The 19,543-nt window shown below is 38.7% G+C and overlaps 1 protein-coding gene across 1 annotated transcript in view; it reads right to left on the bottom strand.

The window, feature by feature from the left end:
• Positions 1-19,543, bottom strand: part of LOC109108304 (polycystin-1-like) — a 77,776-nt gene that overhangs the window by 22,772 nt on the left and 35,461 nt on the right. The window contains 13 exon segments of the mRNA XM_042763499.1: positions 663-807; positions 914-1,072; positions 1,209-1,368; positions 1,452-1,668; positions 1,741-2,029; positions 3,797-3,937; positions 5,425-5,577; positions 7,477-11,126; positions 11,247-11,362; positions 13,687-13,862; positions 13,953-14,084; positions 14,388-15,152; positions 17,080-17,357. Of these exon segments, the coding sequence (XP_042619433.1) occupies positions 663-807; positions 914-1,072; positions 1,209-1,368; positions 1,452-1,668; positions 1,741-2,029; positions 3,797-3,937; positions 5,425-5,577; positions 7,477-11,126; positions 11,247-11,362; positions 13,687-13,862; positions 13,953-14,084; positions 14,388-15,152; positions 17,080-17,357 (6,381 nt within the window).

Raw genomic sequence — 19,543 nt, forward strand, 5'->3', positions numbered from 1 at the left:
GACCAAAAAGAAGAGTGAAGTGCCACAAGACTGATTAGAATTTGATTTAATTTGGCTGTCAATAAAAAAAAAAAATCTAAAATTAGTTGCATGTTGATAAATCGTAATTAATAGTAATTAATCACACTGCTCAGAAAAAAAAAAATGTTAAAAATAAAGATACATCAAACAAAAATAAATTAAAGCTTTTGTGTAGTATAATATAATATAATATAATATAATATAATATAATATAATATAATATATTAACATATAATTTTTTTTAATTTGAATTTTTTGTATTTTTAATCTTGTGTTGTATTCAAAAGTATTGTTTTTATTTGAATTTTTTTTATTTTATTAAAATTAAATACAGGTTGGGGCATTTTATTGTGAAATATTTTATTGTATTTTCTTTCAAATTCATACGTAGATTTAGTTCAGATAAGATTTAGTTAGAAAAGAGAAAAATGAAAACTTAAACGAGTGAACAATAACAGCTTGTTGCCTCTGGGGTTATTTGTTTGCTTGAGTGTGTGTGTGTGTGTGTGTGTGTGTGTTGTGTGTGTGTGTGTGTGTGTGTGTGTGTGTGTGGTTGCTGTGTGTTGTGTGTGTGTGTTGTGCACAACATAGCCATGAAATGGATGACTGCTGTCTCAATAGAGTGTGTGTGTGTGTGTTACCCATGATATTGAGAATGTTGTCTGCTATCTCGGTCGGGGTGACTGTGCCCTGTTTAGTGTCTGTCTGCAGGATCTCTAACATCGACTCCAGTTTGTCCAGAGTGCTGTTCTGACACTCTTCACACACAAACTCTCGACTCACAGCCTGCAAACAAACAAACAAGAAAGTCTTTATTAACATTCTCATGTTTCTTTTGTCTTCTTCAGGATTCAGGCTGCACCGCTGAATGCATGAGGGCGTCTGCTCTCACCGTGCACTGCGCGAGCGCCGCTGATGTCTGCTGGATGTCACTGACGGTGGTGAGGTCCAGTGATGTCAGCGCTCTGGTGATGTTTCCTCTGACGCTCACACGATACTGACGCTCTGCCTTAGAAACGCGCTCATGTCTGCGGGAAACACCCTGCTCATACTGACATACAGAAACACATACAAGATGATGAGCAGACGGAGAAAGACAAGACAGACGGACGGACAGATGATTGACAGATGAAAGATGGCTAACTGAAGCTAGACAGACAGACAGATAGATGGACGGTCGGTCTTACCTCATTGAGGACGGTGATGAGGGCGAGCGAGAGCTCCCGTACTCTCTGTGAATCTCCCTGACGGAGCAGCTCTCTCAGGGTGGAGTCGGTCAGATTGCTGAGCCAGTGAGGGAGACAGCTGAATCCGTCAGGAACCGCCGGCAGCACCACCTCCATCGACCTGACACACGCATTACAAACCATTCACAACACTGGCAGCAAAGAAAGGAACACATGAAGTCTCGAAGCCAAACCGTGTCTTACTTGTTGCGGGCCATGACTGTCGCCCCCTGGTGGTCCTCCACCATAACAATCGCAGTCACTTGGTACCGGGCCGAGCTGAAGCCCGGCGGCAGGAAGGCCGAATGTTCTGAACTCGTGCCTTTATACACACAGAACTCCTCGCAGTACAGCCTGGAGCAGCGCACCGCTAGCAGACTATACACCAGCGGAGACTCTGTCTCATCCATATCAGTGTAACCTGAAAACCAGACACGATCGTTCAGCTCTGCTCCTTCCTACAGTACATAAAGACCTTCTTCTGTAGTCTCACCTGAGCAGCTGAAGTGCACTCTCTCCAGCAGCGTGCGCACCTGAGGCCCGTCCCCATCCGCCCACAGAGAACACGTCCCGCCGGCTGGAGGCAGGTTGGGGTGGAGCTCGATGTAGGCCACGCCTTCACGGTCCATGCTGTCATCGGTCACGTGGAGGCTGAATATGTAGGAGTCTCCATCACGGAGGATGCCCTGTCGCAGGACCAGGTTCATACTGTCACTGCCCGTGGTGGTGGTGTTCAGATCCAGCACCAGCGTCTCGTTCCCTCCGGTCATCGCTGTCCAGCGCTAACAACAACAACAGACACAGCAGGGTCATTTCCATATTAATACTGACTTAAATAAATTCATCACTTTAAAAATGAGCAGTTAAATTATTAAATGTATGCAAATTATTTTCAACTCTATTAAAAATCAAAAATATTATTTGAATTGATTTACATTGTTAATTAAAATTAAACACATTATGTAATGTGTTAAAATTCATGAATGACACTATTTCAAATGCCTACATAGGAAAGCCATTGCATTTCCATGTCATTTATGCATATATATATATATATATATATAATATATATTATTATTATTATTATTAATAATAATAATTAACATGAACAATTCAAAATATTATTAATTTATTATATAATTTAATTGAGATACAAAAATTGTCATATGTAAATAAATTAAAAACATTTAGTTTTAAAATTCTTTAAATTACATTTAGCAATATTTAAATTATCACTTAAAAATGAGCAGTTTTATTTATATTAAAGTGAATTAAATCATTAAATGCATTGGTTAAAATGAAATGTATTATATTAACTGAATATTTCTCTTTATTGATAATAAAAATTATTTGAATACAATTACCTTATGTTATATATGTATAAAGAGTATTTATATTAATATTATTAAAATAAGTAAAAACACTTAAATTAGTGAAAACATTTAATTATTATTTTGAAATGCATGTAAATGCAGCAGTTTTATTTATATTAAAGTGAATTAAATCATTAAATGCATTAGTTAAAATGAAATGTATTATATTAACTGAATATTTCTCTTTATTAATAATAAAAAATATTTTAATACAAGTACCTTGTGTTATATATGTATAAAGAATATTTATATGCATATTATTAAAATTAGTAAAAACACTTAAATTAGTGAAAACATTCAATTATTATTAAACAATTTTAGTTTTTAAATTTTTTTTAATTACATTATTAATGAGTTTCAAGTATGTTTTAAGTAACCTTGCAGTGACCTTCATCACCATCAATCCCAATCAGCACTCATCTCAGACTGAGTGTTTGAACCACTAGATAAGCATCCCTGACTTGTACCAAAATATTTACTGTCTCTGGCTCACGGGAACCAGACCAAGGGGAAGGAGTGTTTGACCGCTCGGTCACCAAGTAAATGCGTGTTTTACAAGATTTGGCATGTCTTTAACGGCTAATGCATTGGAACACATCACATCATAATGATGACATCACCCCGCATTCCCACTCAGGTCTCCCCTCCCTCCAGTTCCCATAACCATAACATCACTCGAGTCTCAGTCTAAACATTACGAGAAAGCAGGTCGGAAAAAAGCAAGAGGAATGCCTATTAAAAAAAAAAAAACGTTCTAGAATGACATCATGCCGCTATCTCTCCATGTACAGCTCTCTTCAAAAAATTATGACGGCATGTTTCCTCTAATAAATAAGGCACGAGTGACTCACAAAATCCAAAATATGTAATTCCCAACATTCAGATTCTATGAGGACAGTGTTAATCCTAGGGACAAATTATATCATGTTTTCTATGCTTTTTGGAAAGCTAAAAGATAAAGGAATTAAAATGCTATGCATTTCACTGGCCAAAAAATAAATTTTTCGTGATGTGCTTAAGAGATCTATTTGAGCATTCTGACCAGCCCGAAACAGCAGGGAGTTGTAATTATTTGGGCATTTCGTACTTTCCCATAGGCAACGCTAGTTTGATAGTAAGCCTGTGATTGATGACAGTGTTTCATGAGTGGGCTGTGCATGTAAGGGTTATTCTCACCCCTCTGTGTGAGCTGTGACAGTTATTGCAGGTGCCAGCCAGGTACACATAAGAGCTCTGACTGATCTCGTAGCGAGACTGAGCTTTGCACGACACGCACTCCAGCGACACCATCGGGATGCGACCGTTCTGCACCCACACCTGTGACCAGGAGAAGACAGAAGAAAACAAACTAGAAGTTATGCAATTACATTTTCTGTTGACCATGGGAACCGACATGGCAATTATGATGGAAACTGATTAGTCTCTCATTCTTTGAACTGATTCAAATATCAACAATGTTAGCGCTGAGACTGGCAAACCTCCCATACCTGTTGTGAATGTGACGCAGGAACAGTTAATTTATGAAGAAAAAAAAAAGGATTGTAGGGGTCAATAGACATCGCAAATTGATTACTTGTTTGGTTCTCGGTTCAATAAGAAATTCAGAGCCTAAATGTTATGTATTATTAAATTTTGACTTTAGAATCCAACAAACCACTTCAATTCAGTGAGTGCAATAAGTTTCACGTACATTCTCATTCATAACTCACATAACATATCAAGCCTTCAAGAATTATGAAGGTTAGAAAGCAAATTATGTTTTGAATTATGTAACAAACTTTCATTTTACCTGTTCGGGTCAGTTAATTATAGCTAAATACAAAGCATCCTTAATAAGAATGAATATTTTGTAACAACAAATTTGAATGCTGTAGAACAAAATAAAAGTCCGGAAAAACTAACAATGAATAGCAACCACTCATAACTTTGCTCATTTGCATGGACTGCATTGGTTTAGCTCACTCTTCACTATTGAAAGGATGCGTATCAGGTAAAAGCACAAATACACCCCACAAAAAATGGCACAATTCCACATCTCACAGACCGGTTTTGTGTAATGAGATGGCAGAGGATGTGCTTTTGTTATTCACTATTAAAAGATTGCATATTTTTTTGTTTCACAGACCGGTTTTGTGTAATGAGATGGCAGAGAATTCACAATATCACTCAATTCACTGCGGTCATGATTGGTACTCACAACTATTAGTTTTACTTAAATGGTGTTAAGGCAATCGGTTTCCTCAAACGGTTTTGAGTTAACATAACTTGTCAGGTTTTTAGTGAGGCTGGGTCTGAAGTCAGTTGAAAATTTAAACAAATGTACTCTTTTAAAAAATCCAAAATATGTTTGTCGGGTTTTACTGATCCAGCTTTCCATGGGGCGGTGACAGCATGACGTTAAATGCTTTTGATTACAGATAATTAGTATTCTATAACGAGCCTAATTTACATAGAAAAGAGGCATGTTTGCACTGAAAAGAATGACAATGATTTCATTAAAATATGACAGCTCTATTCAGTGCACTTTGATCATGCTTAAACGGGACTGCAAGTAGTTCCTAAATAAAATGCAGGGTTTTTTTGAGTACAAAAAATTCCAACATTTTATTTTAAACGATTAAAAATGTTAAGAATTTAAATGTGATGAGATGTATTTCATAATAAAACATGAGTATGAGCGATGGAGAAAAACAGCTGTTGATCAAATGACAAGAATGAATAACAAGACATATACAAACACATAGGACAAATACAAACACATTAGGTGTGAAAAGCTTGCAGTAACCTATAATAAAAGCACTCACCGTTTGGTTTGTGGATTCCGGGGTCATCCCTTCTTTGCTGATGGTCAGGCGAAAGGTATACTCAACATCCACCTCCAGTTCAGAACCAGAGATTCCCAGAACCGGGTCGCTTGGACCCAAACCGAAATGCAAAGTGGAGCAGTGAGCTGGGCCCTGCAGAGTGAAGTTACAAGGCAGAATCACTGCAGATGGTAATTAGTCAAATCATTTACCTGCCTCAGGATATACAAGCCAAGAGCATAATCATCAAACAAGCTTTGGTACCTTTGTTGTTTAATGACTTTACCTAATGAGTTTTTTAATAGCTTTTTAATCATTGACCATGACTATGTATCCTGAATACATGTCTGACACCCACAAAGTGTACTTTTGGTCTTCATTTTGGACAATACATCTACAGCATTACCATATAGAACCTAAAAAATGTTGTTTTGAGACATTTTGCTTAAAGTGTGCTTGTGGTTCCTCTAAAATAAACACCACTTGGTCATTGCATCTAATGCAAATGACATTCATACATTTTTATTGTGGCTTAAGTGTTATTTTGGATGCCATTGCAGCTTGAAATATTTCATTATACCTAATCCTTTGAATTTCTGTCAGTGATAAAATGTTTTAATAAAAAGGAGGAATCTCTGTTCCCCTCCGGCAGTGACTCTGATAGGTTGGGAGAACTCTAAGGAATGCCGTGTTTATTCGCTGCTAGTTATGTTACTGATCTCAAGTATACACCACTCAAACATCCACGATTGTGGCTCATACTTGGCATATTTTTTAAGCTTCTGAAACTAGATGTCCCTCACATTCTTAAACAACTTCTCTCTCAAATTCACACATACACATCTTTGTTAAGAGCTTTTAGTACTCAAATATGCCTATGAGCACAGTGGATAAAGCACTTGATTGTTTATTGTTTTATTACTCAAACTCTTCAACCCACTCCCAACCACCATGCTTATTTTACCTTTTCATCCACTGATCATTTGGATTATTCAGCATTAGACACTTGAGCAGTGAATGAACAGTCATCAACACATTTTAGGAGAATCTAAACACCAACATTTGTTCTTAAAACTCCACCCCAACTAAACAAATATGAAACTGCTAATTAAGGTCTTACAGAAACTTACAGGCAGGTGTGTTGGAAGTAAACCCTGCAAAAAGGTGGCCCTTCCAAGTAGGATTGGACACCTATGGCTAGGGCTGTGCAAAAAATCGAATGCGATTTTCATGCGCATCTCCTCAGTAAAGGCGCTCCTGTGATTAGTAGTATATCTCCAGCACGTGCGTTCAGATCAGGATTGCCAGGTTTTCAAAACAAAACCTGCCCAATTGCTTCTCAAAACTAGTCCAATCGCGTTTCATTCCGGGCGATAAAAATACACATTTTTGGCAGGGTTCCCATGGTAATATTTTAGGGGCTAAATATCACGTTATTGGTATTGGGGTCACTTCAACCCGCAAACATGAAAAACAACCACAGACTAAATAACATGATATTTAGCCCCTAAAATGCAAATTTTACCAAGGCAACCATGCCAAAAAACGTATATTTTAACCCCGGGATGCAATTTTTATCGGGGAACCTCCTGGAAATGCGATTGGGCTAGTTTTGGACTAGTTTTGAGAAGCAACTGGGCAGGATTTGTTGTGAAAACCTGGCAACCCTCATCTTAACGCACGTGCTGGAGATATACTACTAATTACAGGAGCGTCTTTACTGATGAAAACCTGGCAACCCTCATCTTAACGCACGTGCTGGAGATATACTACTAATTACAGGAGCGTCTTTACTGATGCGTCTCCAAACTCGGACCTGGAGGGCTGGTGTCCTGCAGATTTTAGCTCCAACCATAATTAAACACACCTGAACCAGCTAATCAAGGTCTTACTAGGCATACTAGAAACTTCCAGGCAGGTGTGTTGAGGCAAGTTGGAGCTATACTCTGCAGGACATCGGCCCTCCAGGACAGAGTTTGGGGACCCCTGATTTATGTCCTTCATTGAAAATCATTTATTTTTATATATCTTTGACATATCTATCATGATTACCTTTGAAGTGCTCACACATTCCCAGTGGTAGTTGAGCAGGGGCTGGTTCTCCGGGTCCAGGTTAGGGTCATAGGATTGCTCTGCACTCAAATGCAAATCTTGAGTTTTTGACCACACACGGTATGTGCCACCCTCAATGATTGGCACCAGCTTTTTGGACATGACTGAAAGTTGAATACAGGCTGCCTTCCGTAGTGGCACCCCTTCATAGGACAGAGAAAAAACTAGAGTGTAGTTCCCAGCAGAAATCGACATCTTGGGCACTGAAAGTTGGAGCCTCCGGACATTGACTTCTGGAGGAAGACGGACCTTAGACGGTGGTAGACCTTTCTTCTCATCACCCTGACAGCGAGGGGTGGTGAGGATCTCCCAGAGGTACTCTACTCCATAGAGGCCACAGCCTTTTAAGTCCACGTTAGCCTCTACCAAGGTTGGCTGGTAACGCCAGATTGCGAGTCGTGGAGCTTGAATGATCTGAACTTCTGGTTCATCGCACTTTAGGACAGAGATGTTTACATCAACCTGTGCTGTAACCAAGCTCACCAGGTTACTGACATTGACTCGCACCACATAGTGACCAGGAAGGATGTAGATGTGGCTCAGAGAAGGTGCAGTTGTTACAGCTGCAGAAGTACCATCCCCAAAGTCCCACTGATATGTCGCTGGAGTGGAAATAGGAGTGATTCCCACATGGAAGCTGACCGTCTTGTTTACAAAGGTGTCGCTTGGTTGAGCATCCAAGGTGGCTGACTTGATACTGTTCTGAACTCGTATAACCTTGGTCACATTTAATCCATTCAGGGAATTGAATGCTCTAAGAAATATGGTCAGATTGCCTGGCTGATCTGGCGCATATGTCACCGTCTTGCCAACCTGAGAAATCTTGAGACCATGATGAAGGTCAAAGGTCCACAGAATGGTCAGGGGCTCACGTGTTGGCGTGGATGCTACATAAGCCCTAGATACGCCAACAGGTATAGCGGCATCACAGCAGTCCTTTATAGTCAACTTGGTCACAGGCTCCATGACTTCAATGTGCAGAGTCCTTCGTTCAGAACTCACCTGGTTGTGGGCAGTAAGGTTGACGTAGTACTTGGCCACACTAGTGAATTGGTGGATGTAGGTTTGATTGTTCAGAACGACAGTTGCATCACCACTAATGCTCAGGATGAAATTAACAGAAGTTCCAGATGAAACCGAGATGGTAAACTCAACGTTTTCCCCAACCGCAGCAATTTGTTTGCTGGCCTTGAGCTCCAGACCCTGAATACGGTCTTGAACAGTAAAGTCACGTGAGCATGTTTCTCTGTTGATGTCGTTAGTGGCATTCAAAGCAACAGTGAAAATTCCCGGTTTGGGGAAGATGTAGGAGGTTGTGCGCTGGTTCGATTTTGTGTTGTCTGGCAATAGCCACATCCACGAAATGCTGGTTCCCATCTGTGTTTCTCCACGCAGTGAAACATTGTCCCCTGAGGCTACAAAGTTCTCTGTAACATTTGTGGCGATGAAAGTCAATCCTGAGATCGGTTCTTGAATGCTGATCCACTTTGAGACCATTTCTGAGCTGACTTTGTTGGAAACCTCCACTTTAACCAGTTTTAAACCTGCACTTCTGAAACTGTGCATGACAGAGGACATGTCAGATGTTAACAGTTCATCATCTGCCCACCATCTGTAATGGAGGGCCGTCCCAAAAGTTGCAGACACTGCCATATTTGTCATAGCATTTACTGCAGCAGGGTTTGGTGAAATCTCAATGACCAGCTCCCTCACAGGATCAAGAAACTCAATAGTTTTGTTCACAGCCAGCTGGCCAAGCAAGTTGGTTGCCTTGAGAAGCACATCACAAGGACCAGGGGTGGAAAAATTCAGGTCTATGGACTTGCCCGTGAGGTTGTAGTCATGGTCCTTATGTTCCCTCTGAAGGTTCCACCTGAAGGTCATGTTGGTGCCCTCTTTTAACGAGGCTTGTAAGTGAAGGACACGGTTGGTTGAAAAACAGCATCCTTCAATAAGCTCATCAGCCACTATCTGCAAGCCCTCCAACTCACGCTGCACAAAGATGGAAATGCTTGACTGAACCATACCTATGTCATTCTCTGCAGTAACAATGACATTGAAGGTCCCAACAGAGCGAAAAGTGTAGAACATGGTGTGAGTGCCTTGGATAGAGGTGCACCGGTCACAGAGAATCCAAGAGTACCTCACATCATCTCCTTGATCGAGGTGTGCCTCAAAGTGGACGGAAGTGTTCAAAGGGACATTGACAAGGCTGGCATTTACCGACAGTCCTGTGATTGGTGCCAAGACCACAACAGAAATCTCATTTTTGGTCTCACTAACTTCATTCTTACCTGTAACAGTAATGTTAAACCTGCCTGAGGAATTGTAAGCATGTGATACGTTTGTCCCATTAAGTTGAATCCCATCTCCAAAATCCCAGATGTAGACAGCATTCACAGAGTGTGAAGATGCCTTGAAAACATAGTCTTGGTGTAAAGAAAGATTGTTCTCTTTATCTCCATTATGGCTGATCAGCAAAAAACCAACAGACTGTTGCACCACAACTGAAACAGAGTCGTTGATACAGGAGATGTTGTTGAGCACAGTTACTGTGACCAGATATTCCCCAGGACTCTTGAATGTAAAGGCCATCTCCTTACCACCTCGAACAGAACCTCTCGAGTCAAGTACCCCAAAATCCCATAGGTAGGTGTAGTTAAATTCTGGGAAGGCATCTACTGTAAATCTGATCTCCTCACCAAACTTGATGTGTGTTTTCGGAGAAAACAAAGACACTGTTGTGAGTTCAGGTTGAACGCAGATCCTTGTGTAAAAATTAGCCTTGTTAGCTTCACTTGACATAAGTAGCGAGAGATGGTACTCTCCACTCTTAACATATGAGTGTGTTTTCAGTGGTGTTCCATACTGAGTTTCATTGGGGCTTCCGTCTCCAAAACTCCACACATACTGATGTCCTGAAGCGTTACCCGACACACATGCATGGAAGCGTACCTCTTTGTTTTCTTGAATGCACCCTGAAGGTTCTAGTGATAACACTTGTAACACAAACACCTCAACAGGTATTGTTACCCACTGAGAGCTCACAGCATTCTTTGCGGTGACATTTACTGTGTAGTGTCCATCTTTCCTGTACGTATATTCAACTTGGGGTTCCACACCCATGTGCACTGTTCCATCACCCATGTCAAAGCTCCAAGTTACATTGTTGCCTGCTTCCAGACTTGCTGTGACAACAGTAGGCGTGTTGCGTTCGGTGGGATCAGAAGACACCACATCCAAGCCCTTAACGTCTTCATAGACAATAACTTCTATGCAGGTGTCTGTTGAGCTAATGGTGTTGTTCACATTCACGCAGATATTGTAGACACCACTGTGAGTGTAAGCGTGAGGAACCCTACGTTCACGACCCTGCTGTACACTCGAATTGTCACCAAAGTTCCAGGTGTAGATGATGCCATAGGGAGACGGTAGGGGGTGGGCCTCAAAGTCAGCTGGTTTTTCAGCACGTAGCAGGGATGGGTCGATCTCGATTCGCACACTTGTCAGAATGCTGAAGACATATACGTCGACCTTGCATGTCTTGTTCTCATAGCGGTTGGAAGCAGAGAACAATAGAGTGTACTCCCCTGCAGGAAATGTGAGTAAAAAAAAAACAATATAGATATAAAAAATAATCAATACAAATAAAAATAAGGATAAAATCAATATGAATAATTAATATAAAAGTTTTTATTTTATTTTTTTACCTGGCTGTGCATAAATGTATGACACAACGTCACGAATCACCACCTGATTACTAGAGGGGTTATCATAAGGGGGCTTAAACTGATGTGTACAGTTTCCTCCATCTCCAAACCCCCACCTGTGTGTGACAAAAAAAAACAAAAAAAACAACAACATTACAAACACACATACCGCATGCCAGATTACATGCATTATTTTACAACTGCTTTCAGTTTCTCACAGTGCAGACAGTGCTTTTAAAGGTGTCATGAACTGAGAAATCAAATTTCCCTTGATCTTTTGACATTTAACAGGTCAATGTACTATAAAAACATCATGTAAGTTTCAGAACTCAAAACTTTCTTGTTAGTTCAAAAACAGCTTTTATTGTAACCAAGCTGCAAAACGACTTGTTTTGGAACTTGTCACATTATGACGTCATAGTGTAATGAAAGATCAGCCTCTGCAGAAGAAAACAGAAGCCCTGCCTATAAAAACAGACTGTTTTGCAGAGAAAACTATTGGTTCTAAACTGGGTCTAAAGTCTTGCTGACTTTATCATAGGACTTCAGAGGACATTATAAAATAATAAAAAATACTGCATCTTGATTTTAATTGCACAAGCCATTGGGAATGTTAAACTGTGACCTTACCAATTTTTTTTCAGGAAATCTTAAAGTTAACATGAATAGCAAACTATTTTACTCATGTAATGTGACAAAATAAAAAAAGACAGTACTTTGTTTTATCATTAGGGATTTGAAGTGGTTGGGCAGTTAAAAAAACTTGATAAGTCACTTCATTTTTACATTACAGTTTTTTCCTTTTGAATAATGCGCACAGTCAGTCCAGGAACATATATTAAGCTAACTCTGGTTTCATGGTGGCTTTAAAGGCAAGCTTAGTGCAGTATAAAAGAGGAGACTAAAGGTTGGGGGAAAGACAACTTTTGATTCTCTTTTGGTGCCTCAGGAATTTGTAAAAGCAAGGTGGCAGGTCTGTTTTGAAGATATTTTTAGCTGGAGGGAATAAAAGCTCTCTCTTGCAAATCTCGCTGTTGACTCATCGCTGCAGGAGGGAGAGATGGAGCTGCTGTTGAATCATCGCCTCGGCTCCCAGCGATACACCTTCATCTCTCGCTCCATCTTATCCCCACTTTCTCTATGGAAGTGGAACCCAAAGGAGAATCAGGTATCACGATAGACTGAACAAGCAGCGGGCTGAACTCCAGAGATACTGAGCAGACGAGATAAAAGCGAGGGGAAGAAATCACCCTACAGTACGCGTCTGACAGACTTTTTTTGACAATAAATAAAGAAATCCATGAAAATAAAAAAATAAAGCAGAAATCTGCAGTGGAGCGCAGCAGGCTTCTGGGGGATGGAATGGAAACTTTGTGAATCTTTCTATGCTCTGCGTTGAAGGGAAAATTCTTGTCAGCATTCTGCGCTAACCACAGACTGTAAATCTAGAGAAAGTGCCATTAAAGGGGAGCAGGCTGAGAGTGTGTGTGAGGCAGTGGAAGCCGTAGAGAAAAAGTTTGTGTGCAGACTGTGTACATTAAACAGTCATGAGACGTGAATGTAGAAAGCCATCTAACTCTCCAAGTAGAGCCTAATTTGAAGAGAGCATTCATTCACAACCCATTTTACATCCATAATGTGGATTATAAGAAAAAAAAAACATGAAAGAGCTTGATTTTAACCTTCAGGAACTGATTAGATTGTAATTGGGTGTTTCATCTCAATGCAATCATTCTTTATGAAATCTATCATTATTTGCTACTATTACTGTATTTTTTATGACATTAAGAGTCACAGGCATTAAATTACTGCATTAACTCCATTACTGCATTTTAAAAGACTGCATTACAAAGTGTATGCTCGCTTAATTAGGAATAAATGCATATGGCATATGTGTCAGCTGATAGTGGATATTTTATTTCGTTTACATTACATTTAACCATCGCCTAATTCTCACTAAATAAAAAAAAAAAATATATATATATATATATATATATATATTTTTATCTTTCTATTCATCAATCCTGACAAAATACATTACTGTTAATAAATTACATTGTAAAATATATTAAAATAGAAAAAAATATTTTAAATAGTAAAAATATTTCACAATATTCCTGTTTTAATTGTATTTTTAATCAAATAAATGCAGCTTTGGTGATCAAAAACAACAACAACAAAAAAAAAACTTTTGAACACTAGTGTACATTTTTTATTTATTCTGACAAAAAGGATAGAATTTAATAATTGTCCATAACATGAAAACAATGATCAGATTTTAGTATTTGTGCAGCCCTAATTTAAACCCAAATTTACTCTTTTTTTTAATATTAAAACATCCTTCATATTGACCTATGAATCATGAATCTGGTGAAAGCTTTTAATTAATTTGATGGCTCTTTTATTTGAACAGTCAGAGATTTACTGTCAAAGAACGTACCAGAAGGTGACGTCCAACGCCATGTCTATCTTCACTGATGCATAGAGGTTCAGGGGCAAACCCTGCTGCACGATTTTGGGGACTCCATGGACGGTCAGCTCAGTCATCGGGTTCATGTGGTCCACTGTGACGTTGAAGTGCTCTGTCAGCACGCTAACCTGGTTCATAGCTGTTACCTAGGAGACGAGAGATGGTTCAGTTGCCAAGCTGATGGAATCAGTGTTTCCTTTACATAAACTGGGCTGAGTTCAATGGAAACCAGTCACCGTGAGTTTGTACACTGCTGCGTTCTGGTAGATGATATTTAACATGCTGTTATAGTACGTGAAGTATGGTTTATCATCCACCGTCCATTTGAACGACGGGTCCGTACCTCCCTCCACAGAAGCCGTGTAACTCTGTAATACAAGAGGGAGAAGAAGTAGTAAGCAAATAATAAGACTTTTAACGATAAAGGTCAGTTTTAGACAGGTTTTGGACACTTGTCAGGCTGGGATACCAATTTAAACCAACAAAAACCAGCAAACCTCTTGGATTAAACTGTTCTTACAATATTAGCAATAAATCCATAATCCTTTGTAGTTGTTTAGAAGTTGTTTAAACCAGCCTAATGTGGTCTGTTTTGATGGTTTTGGACACTTATCAGGCTGGGAAACCAGTTAAAACCAGCAAACCACCTTGTTAAATTGTATGTCACTCACCACTACGGACTCCATGAGAACTCTGTGAGCAGGATGGGGTTTGATGACGAGCCCCTGGAGAGGTTCTTGCACCCTCGCCTGAATTTGTAGCGATGCTTTGGTAACGCTGTTCTTGACGTGAAGCAGCACGTTGGTCTGTCCCGGAGTGGACCCGAGCTGGAGGTCAAACCATGCGAACATGGTGTCGTTGTACGGGTCGGGCTGCCTGCATTCGGCCACTTTCACCATCAGGTTCTCGGGACACGCGTCATGAACTGGAACCGTCTCGTTGCTGCCCTGCCACCCAATCTGAGCGTCGTGCTGCGAGCGGACTGTGACGAGAATCCACGTCTGATTGGGCAGGAAGTACACCGTCCCGTTGTGATTGGTGGGATAGATCACAGTTGGGCCCAGAGGCGGAACGACATGGATGAGACAGGATGCGGTGACGGGAAAATCCTCATCGCTGGACGTCACTTCCAAACTGTGGTCGCCAAGCTGAGGGAGGCCAGAGCGGAGGAAGGGACCCTGCAGCGTGGTGCTGTTCTGGCCCACATACAGCACCCTCACCTGGCACACCACGCCCTCCTCCCAGACGCCCTCTGCATCCGCCTGCAATGTCTCATTTGCATCCCACCAATCGGAGCGGTTCTGGATGAGCACGCTCTGTTTCCATGGCGACGAGAGGTCGGAGGAGCACTGGAGGAGTCCTGACGGCCCGGCGTCGTGCTGAATGGCAAAGAAGTCACCAGGGGAAACTAACAAGGTCTCTATGTCACCCTGGACCTGAGTGAGAGGGAATGCATAACGAATAATTGAATTTGTGCACTCGAAAAAGTTTTTCTAGTAACAAGCTACTTTTTTGTTGTTGTTATGTTTTATTGTGCCAACTAGCTGGGACAATTAGAAATGCACAATATATCAGTACAGTATCAGTTATCAGATGATTATTTTGTATATTTAATTGTGCATGCTAATTTGCCCTGTTTTTACATTTAATGAGTCATCTAATTCTTTACTTAAAACACTCAATTTGTAATAATTAGAATGCATCTATTTTTCATATTGTACATTATAAGTTTATGATTTCCTAAATTAACTTGTAGCATGACTCATTTTAATTAATCTTAAGTGTTTTATTCAACAAATAAAAAATAACAGATTTTAACATTGATAATAATCAGAAATGTTTCTTGAGCAGCAATATTAGAGTGATTTCTGAAGGATCATGTAACCCTGAAGACTGCTGAAAAGTCAGCGTTGCATCACAGGAATCAATTACATTTTACAATATATTCAAACAGAAAACTGTAAATTGTAAAAATATTTAATGAAATTACAGTTTTTACTGTATTTTTGATCAAATAAATGCAGCCTATGTAAGTAGAAGATTCTGTTTTAAAACAATAATAAAATCTACCCAATGCCAGTCTTATGAACGATAGTGTAAATAAATGATCCACCAATCAAATCTGGATTCTCACTTTGACATTCTGTGAATTTTATGCAATTTTTGTATGCTCAGAATGCATAATAGTCCATATTTGTTCATATATGCAATGTGTTCGAATTGGTTTTGTGAAGCTGTCCCAACAACCGCCAGCTAAATATATCTGAAAAAGTCGATATATATCCTTTTCTGAAGAAATACACCAGCTTTATTTATATATTTTTCTGAAAATCATCTCAAATTTCAAAACACCGCTTGTGATAATATTCTATCGTTTATAAAATGCACAGTTCTGAGAGCAAAACCTGACCAAATGTCAACACTGTGGTGAATGCGAGGGGGACAGTGATTACCCTTAATAATGTCCCGACCTCTGGAATTACACTGTGCCCTGAAACAGACCTCAAATACCACAGAAAAATACACACAAACAGCCCCAAAAGAAAGCTGTGAAGAGAAGCATGTCTCTTCATCAGACACCCCGAGGGTCATTATTAGGACTGGCTTTCAGGCAGCAGAGAGGGAGTGGAAATAATTAACTCTGATCTGAACATCACTGGAGGACATTCTGAGCCGCCCCGCATTTACTCTTCAAACGCTCTGTTTAGGCAGAACACACTGAAGGAGGGTGAAGTAGACGACCCGCAGGCCCACACACACACTCAACCTCTCATTAAAAGCTCAATGCTCTCACACTTCATCCTGAAGCTCAAGCATGCTGGACCTGTGGTCTATGTTCCAGATTTACAGAAGAGAACTATGACAGTCAGTGGTTGAATCTTATGAAATCCGTCAAGACACATTCATATTTCAGACTAAAAAAAAACACCAATAAATTATATTTTGCATAAATAAAATGAAACCTATTTTTAGAATAATTTTTTGCATTGTGATGTTATTTTTGAAAATGAATCACATTTTCATTTTCACGATTCTGGAGTTTTTTTTTTTTAATTTCCATTGTTCTTAAAGCTGATTAATGCAGTTGTTTTTTTTTTTTTTTTTTTTTTTTACACAAAAGCTTTTCACCATAAATTACACAAAGCTATTTTTTTCAGTTTAAATTATTATAAATCTTTTCACATTAATGTAATGAGAAACAGTGTTTTCACAGAATTTCTTCATTCTTTAGTAAAGTTATGAGACATGTTCTTGACTGTTTTAATGAATTTCTTCGTTCTTAAGTAGAAGTGAAGATTTCAGATAGAATCCAGTCTGGTTTTGATTAGGTGCAGGTCCAGGTCTTCATTCGGTCAAACTCACCAGGACGTTGGATGGCGGTCCGGATGGTAGGGTGATCAGCACCTCTCTGACGAGTCTGTATTCAGGATACTGTGTGCCCGCAGGCAGAGGACTGACCCCAGAACAGTTAACACAAGCCCCGGGATGACAGGGGCTGGCCAAGGGCAGGCAGCGCTCAGCGTACGGACAGTACTGGCTTCCCGCCGGACACGGTGTGGCCGCTGATGGGACAGATGTGCCGTTGATCCACTCATCCAGGGCCTGACAGACAGTGATGGGGGCGCAGAGGTCACCACAACCTGAAAAAGAGTCAATATTCATTTTATTAAAATGACTTGATTTGTTTTATTGTAAATATGACCTTTTGTCAGGGAGACTGTGAGGTGTTGGCTGTTTTACGATAGAACGATAGATAGATAGATAGATAGATAGATAGATAGATAGATAGATAGATAGATAGATAGATAGAACGATATATAGAACGATAGATAGATAGATAGATAGGATAGATAGATAGATAGATAGATAGATAGATAGATAGATAGATAGAACGATAGACAGATAGAACGATAGATAGATAGATAGAAGAACGATAGATAGAAGAATGATAGATAGATAGATAGAATGATAGAACAATAGATAGATAGATAGAACGATAGATAGATAGATAGAACGATAGAAAGATAGAACGATAGATAGAAGATAGATAGATAATAGAACGATAGAACGATAGATAGATAGATAGATAGATAGATAGATAGAATGACATAGATTGGTAGATAGATAGAACGATAGATAGAACGATAGAAAGATAGATAGATAGATAGATAGATAGATAGATAGATAGATAGAACGATAGATAGAAAGATAGATAGATAGATAGATAGAACGATAGATAGATAGATAGATAGAACGATAGATAGATAGATAGATAGATAGAACGATAGATAGATAGATAGATAGATAGATAGATAGATAGAACGATAGATAGAATGATAGATAGATAGAACGATAGATAGAACGATAGATAGATAGATAGATAGATAGAGATAGAAGAAGATAGAGAATGATAGCTGATAGATAGATAGAAGAAAATTGATAGAACGATAGATAGATAGAACGATAGATAGATAGATAGAACGATAGATAGATAGAACGATAGATAGATAGAACGATAGATAGATAGAACGATAGATAGATAGATAGAACGATAGATAGATAGATAGATAGAACGATAGATAGATAGATAGATAGAACGATAGATAGATAGATAGATAGATAGATAGATAGATAGATAGATAGATATAGATAAAGATAGATAGAACAATAGATAGATAGATAGACGATAGATAGATAGATAGAACGATAGATAGAAGATAGATAGATAGATAGATATAGTAGATAGATAGATAGATAGATAGATAGATAGATAGATAGATAGATAGATAGATAGATAGATAGATAGATAGATAGATAGATAGACGATAGATAGAACGATATAGATAGAATAGATAGATAGATAGAACGATAGAACGATAGATAGATAGACGATAGATAGATAGATAGAACGATAGATAGGTAGATAGATAGATAGATAGATAGATAGATAGATAGATAGATAGATAGATAGATAGATAGATAGATAGATAGATAGATAGATAGATAGATAGATAGATAGATAGATATTACTGTAAGTTTGGTTCAGTAAGAAAACTGCATATTTTATAAGTATATATGAAGTTTTCTAACTCAATCTAGTTAAAATTGTTGATATATCTGTTTTGATGTTGATATATTGTTTCGAAATGTTTCTCTTTTTTTGTAATTTCCAAAAAGTATTCCTTATTTTTGCATCATATGCACAGTACCATGGACACTTTATTACATCCAAACATTTCTAAAATGTTTGATATTTTATTCAGCATATTATATTGATTATTTTATAATTATTTAAAGAATTATTATAACAGATATTGAGATGGATATAAAATAATATAAAACATTCACGGAATATTTACATTGCAAATTCTTCTCACAGATTGCTGTTCTTTGCACATAATTACTTCTGAACGCTGTACATAAACTTTCATTAATTTTATACACAAATATCTATTACATGATTGGGTAGTACTTTGTTTCTTTGTTACTTTGAGTTCATCAGCTAACACACTTTAATCTGTAAACATTAAAATATAGTTTATGTATCTTATATTTTTGATCATTAAATTATTAGAAGCGTAAAACACAGAAGAGATCACTGCTCACTTGACTATTTTCTCTCAGCAGCCTGATTGAACAGATCCAGAGTTGAACTTTGGGCATGTCGATTCGTGTCTGGAGGTTGTTTATCAGTTCGCTCGGTTTGCAAACACAGTCGACACAAAGAAAAGAGCCTGACTGGCAGCAGAAAACGAAATCTGGTCCGCCGAGAACAATCTCCACATCTGATTTCATTTCAAAGTAAAATTATGATCTGCTCTTGTGT

This window comes from Cyprinus carpio, chromosome A1 (assembly GCF_018340385.1).
Source record: "Cyprinus carpio isolate SPL01 chromosome A1, ASM1834038v1, whole genome shotgun sequence".
In the NCBI taxonomy this organism is placed as follows: domain Eukaryota; kingdom Metazoa; phylum Chordata; class Actinopteri; order Cypriniformes; family Cyprinidae; genus Cyprinus; species Cyprinus carpio.